Source organism: Ixodes scapularis, unplaced genomic scaffold, assembly GCF_016920785.2.
Source record: "Ixodes scapularis isolate PalLabHiFi unplaced genomic scaffold, ASM1692078v2 PGA_scaffold2__306_contigs__length_199485367, whole genome shotgun sequence".
Taxonomy (NCBI): domain Eukaryota; kingdom Metazoa; phylum Arthropoda; class Arachnida; order Ixodida; family Ixodidae; genus Ixodes; species Ixodes scapularis.
Genome location: NW_024609857.1, coordinates 191984772 through 192003639, shown reverse-complemented (window position 1 = coordinate 192003639; position 18868 = coordinate 191984772). Strand labels below are relative to the sequence as shown.

General features: G+C 43.0%; 1 protein-coding gene across 2 annotated transcripts in view; it reads left to right on the top strand.

The window, feature by feature from the left end:
• The window catches only part of LOC8051710 (protein SpAN), a 34053-nt gene extending 15408 nt beyond the window's left edge, over window positions 1–18645 (top strand). For both annotated transcript variants that reach the window (XM_029976643.2, XM_029976642.2), the window contains exons 10-11: window positions 6124–6245; window positions 16277–18645. In XM_029976643.2, the coding sequence (XP_029832503.2) occupies window positions 6124–6245; window positions 16277–16406 (252 nt within the window). In that variant the 3' untranslated portion in view covers window positions 16407–18645. The remainder of the gene's footprint in view (window positions 1–6123; window positions 6246–16276) is intronic.
• The last annotated feature ends 223 nt before the right edge of the window (window positions 18646–18868 follow it).

The window sequence follows — 18868 nt, the reverse complement described above, 5'->3', positions numbered from 1 at the left end:
ATGAAGGATGTGATTGGATGCGAGAAGTGATTTCCCTACACCCCCCCCCCCACCCTCTAGTTTGTTTGAGGCAGACTTGTTCCTATCTCAAATACTCTACTCAAGATACTGCATTTTAGATATTTTTGAAGTGTCTTGGTATCTTGCAAATACTTTTAACCGAGAGTATTTCATACTGTATTTGAATTGCGTTTCTGAGTATCTTGTACTCATTATCTCCTATACATTTTTAACATTCCGTCTTTTTCCGAGTTTTTATGGTATGAAGTGGCCTGGGCGTGGCACGAGCGAACGTGAACATTCTTTTGGAGCAACCAAATCCTATTACTAGCTTCGATAAGCTAAGGTGACAGACTGAGCTCGTCAAAACGTCGCTTTGGTTCCCATTGTGACTCATATTTCACCCCAAAGTTCGTACAACAAAGGTTTTCGCCTCACCTTCCCAAAGGCGTCTTTTGTTTCGTAGAGTTTCCCCCCAAAAATCCTCAAACAAAAGAGGTGGCTTCCCGGAAGTAGAGATTGACACACTGTGGCGCAACGCAGAGCGGGAAGCGACCCACGACATCCATGCAGAGTTTGGTGTCAAGAAAATAACAAATAGAAGAAAATATGAAGTGGGCACAATAAGAGACACTTTTTTAGCTTGTATGTTGACCCTGCTACAGCAAAACGTCGAGGTTTCTTCTTTTTTTTTTTTTTACTTTGGTAAATTAGATTTGCGCAACTGTATAATTGTGTTTGTCACTGACATCGACACGAATTACGCAATGCCGAAGTATCTTTAAACGTAATTCAGTTCCAATTCTAAGTAATTGTACTCTACTCAAGGTGCTTTACATTGAAAATAACCTAGGTAATATTTTAAATACTGTAAAACCTTTAATGTACGCGAGCCCTCAATTTTCGCGAATTTCGCGAATTGAAGAATTCGCGAAATTTAAGGGCGCGCGAAAATTTCGGTCCTTACGAATTTCAATGCAGGCGTCTGGAATTCGCGAACTTTAGTGGTCGCGATTATGTCATCTGTGACCGATTCGCGATAAATAGGGGCCGCGAAAATAAAGGGTTTTACAGTACTTTATGAAGCATCTATTTCGTAACTTAACATAATACTGTTCTCGAGTATTTTGTCAAGCACTGGTTTGAGGGAACCCACTTAAAAATGTTTCGCTGAATACAAATACAAACAAAAAAAAACGTAATATTTATTTTGCGCGAAATCGGTGTTTTGTGGAGCGCGCTGGCTCACAGCGACCTAAGAGCACGAGCCGTTTTGTCATATGTCCTGGACGTTGCTTAGCTCCTTGTCTCCCTCTGTGAAGGAAAACAGAGGAGTGGTTTGCCGATATCGGCGTACCGCGTTGGTACAACTATAAAAAATATATATAATTAGTGCGCGCACAAGGAAAAGGCGCGAGAGAAAAAAATCGAACGGAGCACTGACTTTTAATTAATTTTCTTTTAAGTGTCTTATGTTTAAATAGCGGGAAGTTAACCAGCCTCAATGGGCCTGCCTCGATCTATAACTCAGAGCAAGTGAGGTAGGACTATTGGCATTCTCACGGCGCTAGTTGTCTTCGTGCTATCACCGGCTGAACCCACCGCGCACACTGAATGCGCCGTGATTCTTCTCAGTGCCCAGTTGGTTTAAACACCGATGGCACGAAGAAGGCGAGCTCCGTTGAGATACACTTTTGACACAGCTTGACTGGCCCAAAACAATTGTAACCATATATTGCGACATCTACCGACCAAAATTGTCTGTGTGGTCGCCATTCACGATTGACCAAAATTAGCTTCCCGTCAACCGATACTTCCCGCCCAATCGACGGTTCACGGCGACGCAAATCCTGGTCATGACTTCCGAAACGGGAACCACAAGAAACCGCGGAAACATCTCATAGCAAGCGTCCCGGTTCGCTTACATCGTCTGCGCTGTATCGGAAAGGGCGGGGAGCTTCGGTATGCATTTCCCGCGCGTCTGAGCATTGCCGAGCGTACATGGCTTAGGATTTCCCGGTATTTGTTTCATTATTGCGTTGGTGTGTTACGGTAAACTGCACAGGAGAGTGTTCCACGTTTTTCCGCGTGTGCGTGTACGTGTGCCTGTGCGTTGGTTATGGTTGTTCCTTTTGTCTATAGGTTCGCTTTATTCCCACTATTTTGGTGCATACCTGCTCGTTACTGCTTTACATTTTCCCCGGTCTCACTTTCTTCGTTCGTAAGTGTTAACATTTTCTGATATCGCATTAAAACGAGTTCGCTCTGAAGATGTAATGATAATTTCTCAAATCAAGAAAGGTAAATGATAAGCGTGTGCTACCTTCGCCTTTAATTGGAAATCCCTATAAATGTTGCATAGAGGGTTAGGTAAATAGAGTGCCAGAGATTGTATTGTATATCGTCATCTTCCTTGTTACGTCGGAAGACAGGGTGCGACTAGAATTTATTAATATTGATCGCCCCTTTCTATACCCTGAGATAACCTGTTCTGATATTTGTCGGCATCGCAAAAAGAAAGCCTTTACTTTCGCTGACGATTCCTTGAAATAATAGAGTCGTTTCTGTGCTGCCTGATTCTTCAGTCGATCATATATTTGTTATTTTACATTCATTGCGGTATCACAGTATCGATACGGTGATTGATATTCTCTAATGTTGATTTTAGCTTTACTTTATTTTATTTTTAAATAAATTACGCATTCTTAATTCAATGATTAGTCTGTTATGTTGAATGTACAGTCCCAGAAGCTCTGTCGGACACCACGCATGCCTCTCTCCCAACGCAGAGAAAAATCGGCGGAAACAAATAAGTAAATGCTGTAAAGAAAGTCCCTCCTTGTCTCCTCCCCCCCCCCCCTTTCCTCCCAGCACCTGTAAGTTTAGACACACACCCAGGGTGTACGATAGACAGGTGGGGAAACGAGAGCCAAATGAGCGACCGGATTGTGTCCCCCTCGGTTTTCTCTTTTTCTGTGGCGCCATCTATGTGGAGCACCGCGAACTCTCACTCCGGGTGGGCGACCGGTGGCGACCGGCTAAACTGACGGAGATGATTTCTCGTGGATTTATAATGGAGGACTGTCGTGGTCTCGGTTTATTTCGCGTACTCTCCCATAAAGTTCCATGCAAATCCGATTCAAAATTTTTCCTCTCGTTGCAGCGCCACCTGTCGCAAATCAAGGGGAACCGCGAGTAGACGAGTACACAATCCGGTCACGACCAGGGTGTAAGATAGACAGGTGGGGAAACGGCCCATAGAGCCCTACCGCAGCGCCGTGACCGGATTGTGTACTCGTCTGCTTGCGGGTACCCCCGATTTGCGACAGATGGCGCTGCGGCGAGAGGAAAAAAATTGGAATCGAATTTTGGATAGAACTTTATGGGAGAGTGCGCAAAATAAACCGAGAGCACGACATTCCTTCATTGAAAATCCACGAGAAATCATCTCCGTCAGTTTAGCCGGTCGCCACCGGTCGCCCACCCGGAGTGAGAGTTCGTGGTGCTCCACATAGATGGCGCCACAGGAGAAGAGAAACCCGAGGGGGACACATTCCGGTCGCTCATTTGGCTCTCGTTTCCCCACCTGCCTATCTTACACCCTGGTCACGACGCTGCAGTAGGCTTCTATGGGCCGTTTCCCCACCTGTCTATCTTACACCCTGCACACACCCTAATTTTAATTTCGGGGGAATCCTCCGGATTTGAGTCTTCGCAGAATGCTGACACAAGCCTCGTGTCTAGTAAATGCTCAGAGTACGTGCCAAGTCAATGGCGGACACGATTAATTGTCGCAGCAGCTACTTGATGGCGCTAAATTTTGAAAGTGTTCTATTCACGCCTAACATACATCTTCGATGAAAATGCCAGAGTGTTAGTGAAGGCGTCGAGATTTGTTTTGTGTTTTCTGTTTTTTTTTTTTTTTTGCGGACTGCATAGCGTTGCATCGGCAGGAAACATTGTATACTTAACCAGCAAGGCCATTCGCGCATGAAGCAATTTCAACGGGCAGAAGAAAACATTTAATGTTTCTGCTACGGACGACTTTGTTGGAAAATAAAACACATTTTAGCCGCTGCAAACATTTTATACCATGACACGTATTTACGGTTTGCAAGGTTGAGCGACGACCGAGTGAAGTTTTATTACAGGGGCACCAAAGTGGAGTTGGAGATCTTCTATTTTACGGCGCAAGCTTGACCGAGCCGTCTCAGAAAACAAACAATGATAAAAACAAGGGGGCCTGTCGCCTTGTTTGGTAGCTATTCTGATGGGAAAAAGGCCACGCCTGATTGTAGTTTGTGGTTTTCTCGGATGCTTAGGGCAAGGGATCATATCGCAATGCACGGTCATCCTTTAATAGGTGACTAGGGCAAATGGAGGTGTCGCACTGATTACTTGCGTTTTTAATATGAAATAGGCCCTGCATGAATGTTATTTTTCGTCCTCTAATATTTTGTTGAGCGCAGGTTGAGTTCCACCCATACAAAAAGGCGATCTCGAAATTCACTTTTGGTCGCCTCAACGTTTCGCGAATTGTTGCTGATACCAAAAATAAAACACAGGGCGAAAACGTGACCCTTGTCATTAATAGCTTAAATTGAAGCATGCCCCGGGCGGAGAAATTAGTGTCATTTCTACACACGAACACACGTCATACATGGGTAAATTACTTCCAAAATGTAATTTACTGACAATTACAATTACTTTGCTCCAAAAGTAGTTTACTACAATTACAATTACGTCAGAAGTAATTAATTACAATTACAAATTACTTTTAAAAAGTACTGAAATTAATTCACGATTACTTATTTCTGAGAGCGACCCGACTTGAACCATATAACTTTAAAGGAGTTGTGTAGAATGCAACTCCTTTGATCGTTCCTTGCCCGAATGTTTGAGGAAGCTTAAGCATCGCTGCAGAATTGCACTTTCCTTTTATTGCACTTTCCTTTTATGAATTTGGTGAATTCATGGCAGAACTTGACAGCTTGGGACAATAAAGCACTACGTTCTTATATTTGTAATAAGTAATAATAGATTATTTAATAGGCTGGAAGATGCCAGATTGCTAAAGAAAATATTGGGTTGACATGTTTTTGTTATCCAGACAAATAAAAATGCAACTATTCGTCATATATGAATTTATTAGAAGTGTTAATATAAAACTAAGATCCACACGTGGTAATACGACCACATCCACATACAAACATTATGTTATTGTAAATTATTTACATTGAGTTGAAATTATAATGGCTCAGAAATATATGATAACCGATTCGGGGCGCCCGAATCATTGGCGACAATATTCACGGGTGCGAGGTCAGTCTTCAAAGTGCACGTACAAATATTATCCGAAGTAAAACAACCAGGAAATAAACTTCAAGATAATACAAATATACAAATATGTGACAGTACTGAAAGAAGAATATAAAAAACTGGCAAAAAAAAACTTCATAGACAGTTACAATTCTCAACCTCAACTAAAAGCTGACGCTCAATTTTTTTTTCTCAATATTTTGGCATGTTTACGCTATTGTTTTCTGCTGGCGCCGCAGACGGCGCTGCACGCCGCCGTTCAGGTAGGCTCCGAAGATTGTCTCTCAACCTGCAGTGTAAACAAACAAACAAACGAAAAACGCGACGCTATCTTTGTTGTGCAAGCGTGTGCATGAGTGTCTATTTGTGCGAGTGTGTCACCGAGCGCTAGGCCGCTTGTGCGAGCGCTGAGGCTACCGCGAGTTTCCGTCGGTGCCGCAAAGCCTCACTAAAGGAAAGGTAATTGTGTCTGAAATTTTGCAATTACTGACGGTAGAAAGTAATTAAATTTCAATTAATTTTAGCCGAAAGTGATTCTTTACAATTACCCATTATAAAAAAGTAATTAAATTACAGTAATTCAATTACTGTAGTTTGATTACTACTCAAATATGGTACAACGGCAAAACAGGCTTCTATGGAACCTTGGACAGCGAGAACCGAAGCATAGATTGCACTACTTGTAATTTTTGAAATGTTTCCTTCCATGAATTACTCAAAATAGATAGAACCATAAATAAATAGCTCGTCACAGAGAACCCCGTTGCCGCTTTCAACACAGTTACACTGCGATTTTTTTTACAGGCTCCGCGAGGAATGAAGGTGCAGCTGACGTTCCAGGGCTTTGACTTATACGGCCGGATTCGAAGGTTCTGTCTGTATGACCGCCTTGAACTGCGACTTCAATCCCTTTACTCTGGACAAACGTAAGTTTTGAACTATACTCTAAGACACCACGGCAGGTGTGCACATCCGTAGCCTTGGCTATGCTAGTGCACTCTTAAAGGGGAACTCCGTCGATGTTTTATAGCCTTCGATTTTGCTGGAAACTGGCAGACCACATCAATGAGTCTTTTTGAACTGATTGCCAAAATATTTTATAAAAATAAAAATGTCCGTGAAGGTATTAATTTTTTTTTTTTTTTAGTTACGCTGGCCGCGAGCTTTTCAGCCGGGAACTCTCTGCTGGCAACAACGAAAAATTCCTACTTTTCCCTATCCGTGAAAGTCACCGGCGGGCAGCCCCGAAGTGGTTTTCCGGACTCCAGCAATCCAGAATATTTTTTCACGGGTTCTTGGTTGAAGGTTCCTTTGTACTGGGTAGCAATCTGTGCTTTGCGATAGAGTCTATGAACAGTGCCGGGAAAAGCTTAATTTTTACCCTTGTTTTCGTGGGTGAAAACAAAATCCGCTCCCTGGAAGTAATGAAGGCCAGCCACGTCAGGATGCTTCTGCGCACGCTGTGTGCCGAGAGAACTAATGTCACGTGAAACGCTCTCACTTATAATCGGGACACTTTATAGTCGCGCGCCGTGAGTTGAGTATTCTTATGAAACTGGAACAGCTTCAAGAGCGGCAAGCGCATACTCAAGCCGGCTGTGACCAAGACGGCATCAGTCTATTGAGGAGCGCTAATAATATCGAGAAAAACAGTGCACAATATAGTACTAGAGTCGACATTAGTCACATTTGTTGTTAAAAATTGCTTCAGTGATGTTCTTGCATTTTTTTATAAACATTATATTCGTTTGAGACATCGAATCTAGCTTGGAGCTCCGAAAAAGCTCTGAGCTACTTTCGGAGTTCCACTCACGCGGCCGACCTGTTGAAGACGGGAAGTGAAACGACTAAACCGAGTTTAAGTATGAGTTTCGACATGGCTTTTGACACACCGCTATTCGTGGCTGGTGTTACAAAGGTTTGGGGAGCGGCTGTTGAGCTCCGTTAATATACGATACAGCCGTTGTCTGGTTTGTCAGAAGGACGGCGCGCAATTATTTACCGCAGGCGAGGTGGTGAGAACGTCGCTTTCTTATTCTATGGTGGAGAAATGTTGTATGAAGTATGAAAGTTTTTAATTTAAAAAAAAGATTATAGTCCTTAAGGGGATGCATGTAAATTTACCGCTGATGAATGCCGTGCAAAATTAAAACTTTAATTTAAAAAAAAGTTGAATGAATAAGTCCAACTCCGACAGTAAAATATATATATATATATATATATATATATATATATAGGGACAAATATTTTAAGGGCCACTTCGGATAACTCAGTTTAATTAAACATTTTCTCGTGCATTTTTGTACTTTACGCACTATCGCATATTCAAACAAGTATTCTTTAAGATCAATAGCGTATTTGCGTATTTTGCTCGCCTTTCGTTGCAGCTTGATGTTTGGCTTTGTAGTGGCCGAGTTATTTTAGTTTTATTTTAAAATGTTCATGAACGCCAACCTGTGATCCGGCCTACAAGAATACAGTCTATTCCATTGTGTACATTTCAATATTTACGAAAATTGCAACCTACATGTGTTAGGTCACAGCCTAACAATGGCGTGTTCGTCGCTTGCGAAGGCGAGTAAAGTACGCGCCACCCACACGAACGCTGAAAATGTTACCGACCAAAAGCGCTTTTCTGGAATGGTCTATAAATATTTTGCGAAATTACTTAAGCAGCAAGGAGCATATGCATGTTACATGCTACACGTGTGGAGTCTGCAAGAGTAACTTTTGTAAAAAAAGTACACAAATGACACGTTCATTCATGTAAGACGAGCTTGTGGGGCGCCTGTGCCAAACATTCCGAGCATTCTCTGTGGAGCTTGCGTAATTTGTCAAAAAATGTATTGCCTGTGTCTTTTTTCTTTCTTTGCCAGCGTAACTGCTAGCTTTTGATAGAAGAACGTATTTGATAGCGATTTTACGATAGTAGCAAGGCGCGGCTTATGCGTAGCGAGTTATGAAAACGGTTTTCTTAAAATCCCAGTTAAATCTGTTCTATTTATGTTTTTCCATTTCTTAAAGTTTAGCACGTAGACCAAGCTTATACTTCGTGCAAATAAAGATTATTATCAATTGCAGATATCACGAACGCCTTTGTTTTCTCGCTCTTATACCCGAGAAAGTCGAACGCGAGCGTACCCAATTTAGAGCACTGCACCGCCCAGGCCAGCCCGAAGGCCCGACCCCGGCCCGGTCTTTGGGCCGGGCTGGGGCGGGGTGGCGCGCTATTTGTCGGGCCCGAGCCGGGCTCGGGATTGAGCAGAAACATTTTTGGGCCGTGCCTGTGCAGTCGTGTGCCGCAAATTTAAAATAGTTGATAACAAAAAGTGTGCTCATTGATCTTTGAGGTTCAATGAAAACAAACAAGCGAAGTGCAAAGCCACTACAGTGCCGCTCAAAAACATAAAAACAAAAATAGATCTTGCACTTGGAAAGCCTTCACGTGGATAAAAGAAAACGTATGGACTCCACCAGCAGAGTGGGAAAGTGGCAAGTGTGCGATTTATGCGCAAACAGTTTTTAGGTTAAAGCCTGAAAACTTTTTCGGGCTCATGCTTATAATCTCTCGGGCTCGGGGCCGGGCTAAGGCTTATATTTAAAAAAAAAAAAATGTTGCCTGGCTCGGGCCGGGCTTGGGCTTATGTCTAAATATTCTGTCTGTTTCGGGCCGAGCCCGGGAAATGACTCTACGGGGCCGGGTTGGGCTGGGCCTAGGAATGCCTGCTCGTGGTGTGCTCTAACCCGATGGCGTGCCGCGCGCCTCGCTGTCCACCGTGACGTCACGCTTGAATGGCGGAGAAAACTGGGGGGAAAATAGGGAGAACGATGTTTCGGTTTCGGCAGCGAACGAAATATAACTTTTTCTAATGAACTAGAGTAAATCTGGGGAAACGCGATAGCATTTCAGAATAAGGAAGCCATCTTGAATCATATGCGCGCTTGGGTTAGGTAGTTAAAAAAATCGGCGCTCTACATTTTAATGGTAGAGCGAGAGAAGGACTGAAGACCACGAGCAGACGAAAAGGAGAAAAGCGCGAAAAGAAGAGGGTGAATGAATTATGAACACTGTTTTTCGGACCTCATATCTGCCAGTGCGGAAGCAGCTAGCCAAAATGGCGCGGGTTCAAAGGCCGGTGGTCACTCTCGCCTTCTCCCCCCCGCCCTTTCCTTTTTACCATTACTAATGTTTTTATGCTAGGCGGTTATTCTGGTGGTTTTATGCTCCAGCGGAAAAGAAACGTGTTCCACGGACAGCAGCGATAGTCAGCCACGCAGAACAACTTTTTCGTTGTGCCCGTAAAATCCGAAAGATGTTTTTTTTTTTTTTTTAACATACCGTATTTACTCGAGTAATAGCCGCACCATTTATGAACAAGGCCCTTGTGTCTAGTTTTCCTCAAAGCACATATATTGCCAATCATCTCGTTGCGCTTAAATAACATAACGAATGACTAGATCAAGAACATGGTTCTCCAAACAAATTAAACCTTCACAGAGGGTATCTTTGCGCGAAGACATTATCTCTGTCCTGTCAACCGCTGGAATCATGCTGTCGATAGCGGTGATTGACAGCCCGCGTGCTCCGCGAGAAAGCGAACCCCCAGGTTTTCTTCATGTACAGTGGGGCTATTACTCGAGTAAATACGGGATTTATTTGTTTTCTCATAGTCGCTCCACACAAATATAAGTGACAAGCAAAGTGTGGGTGAGCACATATAAACACACAAAAACACACAAAAAAAACTAATTTTACCATATTTAGGTCACCGTATGTCAATACACTTCTGCTCGACCAGGAGCAAGAGAAAAAGGGTCAGTGCTCTATTGTGCCATCATATAGATCTTCCATTAAATTATTGTAGAACATGCAATATTGTTTTAATGCTTCCGGTGTTTCACATCATTATTGTATGCACAAAGTTTCATCATGGGTTATAACTCTCGCCCGCAGAACATATCCTTTCTCCGACTGCCCTTTTCACATAACTCGATTCTGCTTGCGATTTTAAGGTACGACGGCACGCATCATATCTTTCATTCACTTCTTTTTCATCCCATGCGACCAAGCAACGTGGCAACGACGCAAATAAAAATTTCAATGGGTCGAAATGAATCCGGCTTTGCAAAACGTTTTTGGAGACAACCCGTTCGTGAATCTACGCAAAGTCCGCACGTGCTCGTTTTGAGATTGGCTTACAAACAACAAACGATTCGCAATTTCGGGCGGTCATACTTGAAACATTTACCTTTAATAAAAAAAAAAAAAAAAAAAAAGAAACAGGACATTTCGTGAGTGTCGAAAACCACACTCTGATCGAATGAACCGCCGAGATTGCCAGTCAGGTCGGCGAAGACCCGACGCCGGCCGGGGTTTGGAAGAGGAGCTGGTGTGCTAGCTGGCGTATGTACCGTTTTAAATGTGAAATCAGTATTATTGGAAGGTGTTTTTAAATATTTTTGCTAAAAGTAGAAAGAAAAATAATATTGCAATTTTTATTTTATTTAAGATAAACATGTTAACATACGAAAGCTCATAGCTAATCTGTCAATTTTATTTTGCATACACGTTTAGAAAAAAATAGGTTTACAGATCGTATTTAGAAATTTCATGTCTGCAAAAGCAAGTGGGCTGATATTATGTTAAATATTCTTTAGAAACATGGCTACGAAAACGATTTAGCAGATATTCCTTTGAAATGCTCCAGAAACATGTCTACAAAAAAGTGAGCAGATATTATTTTAAAATCTTTAGAAACATGACTACCAAAACATTTTATCATATACTATTTTTAAATTTTTTAAAGGTATTTCTACAAAAACTTAGCAGATATTTTTCGATCTTTTTATAAAATAAGCTGGGAAAAAACTAGTTAAATTTGCTGTTGAATTTTTTAACGTTTAGCGAAAGTGCATTTACAAAGGAACTCAACAGTATATAAGAAATTCAATAAAAAAATTTATTAAGTTCTAAACAATGTCGGGACCTGTTTTTGAAAGGGTCAAGCAACAAAAGAAAACGAAACGGCCGAGCTGTCGACCATGGAGAACTAAAACAAAACTTTCCCCAGCATTTACTATGCCGATCGCCCGATCGCCATAATGAATTTCGTACACCGGTGAGCGATATGAAGGTCAACGGCCCTCTTCTTGTTTTTGAAGCTCCTGCAAGTTTTGGAACAACTCTTTTCCAGAAGAGGGCTAGAACGCAAAGTTTAGACCCCCAAGCCACGTACCATTTGAGACTATGAGAGTTAATATAGCTTTAGGGAGCCGTAAAACAGGCAAAAAACCAGGTAAAGTGTTCACCTTCATGTTGCCGGCGGGTGTACGTAACTCGGACTGCAGGAGCAGTGTTGCACCCACGTTCCACGACATCAAGACGCTTCAATCGTACCATTCGAGCACGATATTGCCACACAATCCGACGGAACTGACGGAGCACCGTGTAGTTCCCGGTCATCCTAATCCAGACTGAACCGACTTCAGAAACATGTGAAATGCAGAGAGCTGGGCTTGTTAGTGGTTGTTAAACATGGTGTAGGTGTAACAGCACGAAACAAAGAGGACAAAGGAAGGGAACACAAGAGGACGAGCGCTGACTCGCAACTGAATGTTTATTAACGAAAACAGAGAAAAAGACTCACTTAACCGCGCATGCACAATCTAGGCTGTGCAATCACGTTCGGGCGTCCGCTATCAATGCTCCACTTACTCACCCTTCATTGTCGATGCCAAAGAAGTATTTTTTTTCTGATTACGCTACCCGTGATTCGCTGAAATATTGTGCTTCGTAGTAACAACGTGAAAGACCTCTATCACTTTTCTTCGTCGCCTTATACGCTGCCTTCCTAAGGTAGCTGTCTCATCAGAGGATGATTTGCACAAGCAACTCTTACAGTGTGCCCGTAGGTTCCCGGCAACCGAGGTGTTCAGGGAATAGCTGTGCTCGCTGGACCTGTCGTTTGATGCACCTACCGGTTTGTCCAACATGAACCCTACGACAAGAGAGGCGTATCCTGTATAAAATATCCGAACTATATATACACTCTAAAAAAAGTATGTGCGTGTGCTTTCACGCACAACACTCGGAGAACCAATCAGCGCAACTTACGGAGGCAGCTCAGCGAATGACGACGCCGAAAAATCTGTTTAGACCAAAAAACGCAGACTGAGTTGTGACATTAAGCAATACAAGCGAGACGTTTTGCATTGCTTAATGTCACAACTCAGACTGCGTTTTTGGTGTAAACATATGTTTCGGCATCGTCATTCGCTGAGCTGCCTCCGCAAGTTGCGTTGATTGGCTCTCCAAGTGTTGTGCGGGAAAGTAGGCGCACAGACTTTTTAAAGTGTACAAGTCACAAACGGGGTCGCATGCATTTTGCTGCACCTACTTTTAATGCGTGAAAACTGGAACGCTGAACGCTCGTTTGGACGAACACCCGCCGGTGTCAGTCAGGGAGTTTGTCAGCGCCATGCATGACGCCACGAGGAGAGAGGGAGTACCGTGTTGACAGTTCAGATGACTCAGAACGGCGCACCTACGCGCTCCACGCGTAGGTGCACTTAAGGTGCACCGAGGCGGGGGCAGAAGGAGAGGGTGACGCGTGCTGGCGTCAGCGCTTCGAGCCAATAGGAGCGTTGCGCAGCTGGCGCGGAGCCAGAGAGCAGAAGGCACCGAGGCGAGGTGGAATGCCCTTGGGATTGCGAGCGAGCTGAGTGCCGGAAGGAACTAATCTCACGCGTTTCCCATCTGATAAATCCCATTCATCTGCATATAAGTGTTTTGGAAGCTCTACTCCTTCGAGTTAACAGTCGAACAAACTTAGCTCTTTCTCTAGGGGTGGAAAACACTACTGGGTTTCCATGCCGGCCTCCTACGGCTACTAATTATTTTTTTTTTATTAAACATTTAGTGGCGAGACAGCGCTCGTTCAGTGGTGCGTGTTTCTTTCTTTAGTCTTTGTGTTACGTACTGCTACTCCTACATCATGTTTCGGGCCATGTTTTAAGGCGGTGAAAACAAGAGACCTACGCTTGAACGCAGAAAGAACGCCACGTTGACACGGATGTTCCCCGCTGTACCCTTCGTCGCATGCGGAAAGAATTACAAACATAGTAATAGTCTCCCATGGAATCGTCGTGACACCACCATGACCCCTGGCGCCATCTGCCGTGGTTTCCTTGAACACCAGTAGCTTCGTTATCCCGACGACGGCACGTGTACATCTCGGCAAGGCAGGCCGCCAGTGGACACTCTGGCCGACTCAGGAGAGTTGTTTAACAGATACCGGCAGCATAACACACACCGCGTGTAGGTTATTATAATGATGCTGCTTGCTTCGTGGTTCGTTCTTCATCTTCATTATCGGTTAATGTTCCAGTCTCATTGTCTCCGGAGTGTTCCTTAGATTCTTGGGAGTCGCCACCCCCTGCGTTGCTCGAGCTCTCAACACTATTCGATGCCCCACGCGGCCGAAAAGGGCGCTGCGGTCGGTCTTCCACAATGGCCCCTTTCACATATAGAGGCGACACCGAGTGGCTGTAACTCCAACTACGGTGGGTAGATGAAATGGGAGCTGAGATACCTTTTTCTGCCTTCTCTGCGGCTGATTCGAGTCGTGGCAGAGGCAGGAGAGGTAGTGCAACTGTTCCTCTGGACGCCAACCAGAGTTAGAGCTTTCACCGAAGCGAGAGGAAGGCCTGCGCATGGGCAGAACCCTTCTTGAAAAACGTCTTTTAGCCAAGAACTTAATATGACTCCTTTTGTAGGATCTATTCTGCTTTCATCGACGGAAATAAATTCAAGCTCGACGATGTTCCAGTTGAGCACGCGATGTTTACGGGCTTCTGTTGTGTTGTTACACATACCATCGCACTTGTTGATCGCAATTGATTATAAGTAGTCGGGATCACTACTCCTATCGTCACGGCAAGACATATCCTGGTCGTGACTGTCGCGAACAAAAAACAGGGAAAAAGACGCCACCAAAACTTCTCAGCGCTGATTGTATTTAAGCACCGTTAACGGTCTGAAATAAAAATCGAAGGATAAAACAAGTCGGAAGAGCTTGACGTTTCCCGGGATTTGTCTTTCGATCAAATATAATCGCCGTCTCGTGAGTATATAGCGGCAATCGCTCTCGTCTGAACGTATGCTCAAAAACCCTTATCGTTGTGTCACCCAGATATACCTATATTTACGACCTCACTTCGGAGATTGTTGAGATTCTTCGCATGTGGAAACTACGGCAGCTTCAGGAAATACCTAACCTAAACTCTGCCTGAGTTTATGTTTGCTAGCGAAGTACGTGGAATCGTTGTCGCATCAAATGTGAAAACCCAATTATTGTATGGGGTAAAAAAATACATTTGTAATGATTCCACTCTGCCTATATAAATACGTGCTCTGTACCCCAGCGAGAATTGCAGTTGTGGCTGACAACTGTTTTTGTTTGTTTTTTCTACCTTCGTCGATTAGTGATTTCTTTGTGTGCTCGGAGAAAGGCAAACGCGCGGGCATTTTCTTAGAATGAATTGCGGATTCCCGTCGTAAAGCTCAATTGATCAAAAATAAGGAAATTTCAGGTCGTGAGTTTTCAACACTTGCCTATAAAATGTGCGACAGGGCAATAAGTATACTAACATAGCCCAAAACAACCTAAGGCGATCTTCCAAAATCTCCCCAATCATTTCTTCGATTCTGCTTCTAAACGAGTATTTTCTTCCTAAGCATTTTCCCATGGCACTGGTGTCTTGTCGTCTCGCTAGCACCCATTTCGAAAGTCAGCGCGGTCGAATAACCATAGAACTCACACAATTAAAATGCTATCTTACTTTCGTGTGGAGCAATGCCGCACGCCACATCTAAACAACTGCATTTTGCGAAACACTGTAAATTTATTTTCTCAATCATAACATTGTGCTTATAGCAGGGTGCTTACTGGAGGCTTTGAGCAAAATGTAGTTTCTTCAAATTTTTGCACATCCGAACTCTGCTTATTCGTCAAGAAGGTTTTGAAATCTTAAATTACGACCCCCGAAAGCGAAGTATCTAGGGTGCACTCGTGTAGCATGGAGAGAATCAAACGATGAACCCCACAGTCGGATCAATGATTTATTCTAATCGGTTTAATATTTATATGCTATATTTTTGACAGAAAACCCTATGTTATTTCTGCAGTCTTTAACATATAAAGTGAGAGGCCCAACCTCTCGCAAACTTGTGTATAGGCTTGGAGATGAAACATCAAATAGTCTCCAATTGTTAATTGTCGCCTGAAGGCTCCTGAAAACAAAGAATATTTGGCAATACTTGCTCAGTAAAGCGCAGTCGCAGTTTGGTCAAACAGAAAATCGTTCATCGAAGATCATAATCTGAATTCTGAGACAGGGGAAACAAAATAACGGTAAAAAACAACAATGTAGTTGTTTTTCTATGCCCCCTTATTTTGTTTACCTAATTTTATTTCCCCTTGTCTCGGGGTTTAGATTATGGTGTTTCTTGATCATCTCACGTGCGTAGTTTCGCCTCTCGCAATTCATCACACACACACATATATATATATATATATATATATATATATATATGTATATACAAAGAAAGAGAGATTCCACGATTTTTGCGATTTAGCTGTGTTCTTTCTGCTGGGAGCGCTATAGTATGTTACACCATAAGAAGGGGGGGATGTCCCTCCCACAAGGATTTCCGCTCGCCATGACTGGCGGTTTCTTTCTCTTTACACGCCTTCCTACCAGGGCACAATCAGTCAAAGCTGAAAAAGAGAAGAGCTTTGTGGGACGAGCCTTTTCCATATGGTTAATGCAACAGAGGATAGGGTTGCGAAATATTTTATTTTACTCTGCTACGGCAACGAGTAGCAGCATACGCGCTTCTTTTGCACGTCAGTTATCGCGGTGTATGTTCCACCGACTCTTCGCTTACTTTTCGCAGGTACTGCGGAGCAGAGATCAAACCTGGCAACACCGCTACCTCCGTCAGCCGCGACCTGGTCGTCGAGTACAGGCCGTACGCTTCATTCAAGCAGGGCTTCACCGCAGACGTCACCTTCGTCCCTGCCTAAGACACCACTACAGTCATTTCCAAAACAACCAGTAAACGAAACGAGTTTTGTTTCTGGCAATCCTTTTGTACGGCTTCCAGTTCACCTACCATGTCAGGAGGCTATTTTTCAACTGCAAGATTACTGGCAAACTTTCGAGGTTAGGGTTTTGTTGGTGAAATTCCACAAGCAGTCCGCTGTTGCATATACCTCGGCCCCGATAGAAGTCTGTCTAGGCTCACATAAATGTGTTTTTATTTGTTTGTCTTTTTTTTTATTAATAGACAGTCACGAGAAATTGTACAAGAAACATAGATGTAAAAAAAGCGATTGTAGCGAGAATGTCTAGCAATTATAAATAAACTCTGCCGTACTTTCTAGACATTTTTTCTCAATCACATTCTCCAAAAAAGCCTCTCGGTAATATGCACCCAGTCAGCACGGCAGACTGGGTACTCTATCGGCCGATAGAAGGTACTCTATCGGCCCAAGTTTCGCGATCCTGGGGGCTCAACTTGGTTAACGTTTGCCTAATAAGGTTTCGCTCCGAGGCGCTGTTTTGTGCCAGAGTACCTTCTTTTTTGTTTTACTTCTCGACAGAATTTTTTCGGTTCGTCACATAATAGCCAAAGTGCTAGGCATGAGCCAAAAATGCCACGTATCAAACAGACAACCCGAAATGAAGCCTAATTTGGGAACTTATTTGTATATTTAGGTCGAAAGTTGTCAGGTGAAAGCCAAACAACCATAAATAAAGACTGATCGTTGCATTTCATCGGGAACTGATGGAAAAAAAGCCAGGTTACCAGCAAACAACCAGGCGATGAAGCCTTACTCTGCCAGTTCTTTTGGCAATTCAGGGTCAAATTCCTAGAGTAGGCACTGACCATAGAATATCAAGTTAGTTCATGCCTTAGCTTCTTTTGCGATTTTAGGTCCCTGAATTGTCAGACTTAAAACGTGTTCTCGATGAACTATGCCACTTGGGTGATGCTATCACAGAGTATCTTTATGGCTTGAATTTAATCTGAAAGCGTCACTCTTGAATGAGACGAAAAAAGCGTTACACTCAAGTTAACGCAACGTGAAGCCCACACGGCGCATGTCAGCCAATGAATAAGTATTTATAAAAGAAGCATTCTCTACCGTAATTAAACTTTAATTTTCATACATGGGTGTAATTCATTGTAGCGAGCGAGATTCAACGACCGCGGGATCAGTGGGAATTAAACCCCAGCTGAGGATCGAGACTTCTTCTTAGCATTCCACCGCCTTTGTCGATAACTTAATTTTGTGTGTGTGTGTGTAATGAGCGATAAGCTCTGACAGCGGAAGCCTCTCAAAGAAAATTAAAAAAAAATTTTAACTGCAAGTTATGGACACATGAAAACGATGTTATAGCCAAACCTAAGGTAATTGTTTTAGGGTTTGAGGTGTTTGGTCGAAATACGACGAGAACGCCTGTTTAAGTGTATAAGGAACAGCATCTGTGCGTGAGAAATAGATGTCGCTCGCATATGTATTTTACAAAAAAATGTTATTTTGAATGACTCTCCAGATTGACATGTACAAGGGGCAGCCAGATTTTTTAGTTGTCAACTTTTGCACGCGAAAACCCGAGACAATCTAAATATTATACATTTGTAAGTCAGTGTTTTGCCTAGATGCGCGCACTCATCGCTTTCACACTTTACACATGTCGTCGTGCAACAGCGGCGTCTAGAAACAATTCCACAAAATGCCTTTTTTTAGTGCACTTACTTTATTTTGAACTACGACATTTTTGGGCACCTTAGAAATTGTGTGCGGTGGAGCATTTAAGCGAAACCCAGCACACACGTGAGCCGTTTCGTCCTCACATCCAACAGTCCTTCAATTTAAAGGCATGCAGTGGGAGGGTAATGTTCTTTTTGAGTAATGGGGATGATGCACCCTGCATATAATCCGCCTTTTTTTCTACGTGATGTGTGAAGAATTGTCAATCATCCAAAAGCTTCTGCAGAGGAAGGAACGGCAATAGGGTTAATTAACACAAACCAAAAAGATGGATGCAGATATGATTGTTGTGACACAACTCCCCTTATAATTTGTACCTAGTTCAAGCAGAAAACGTTTCTTGCGGAATATAATTCGTGTATTTTGAGAGAGTTTCTGAGTAAGTATAATAAATAATACAGAAATAAAAAGTTAAAAACATTTGAGCTCATCACATTTCTGTACTTCGCTCTACAATTCAAATAATAAAAGGCGTTCTACGGGCCTTGACTGTTTTTTTTTGGTGGATTCTGACAAATTTAATTGCACTTTTTAACACTCCTAGCTGCCCCCTCAGCTCAGAAATGTTTATATGATCTCGCTTGAAACTATAGAATAAATTCTTGCTGCTAATCAATACGACCACTGTGATTATGCGCCATGTGTCATCATCAATATATCCCCCAAATATTGAACCATAACTCTAATAAACGGACCGGCTTAATAAT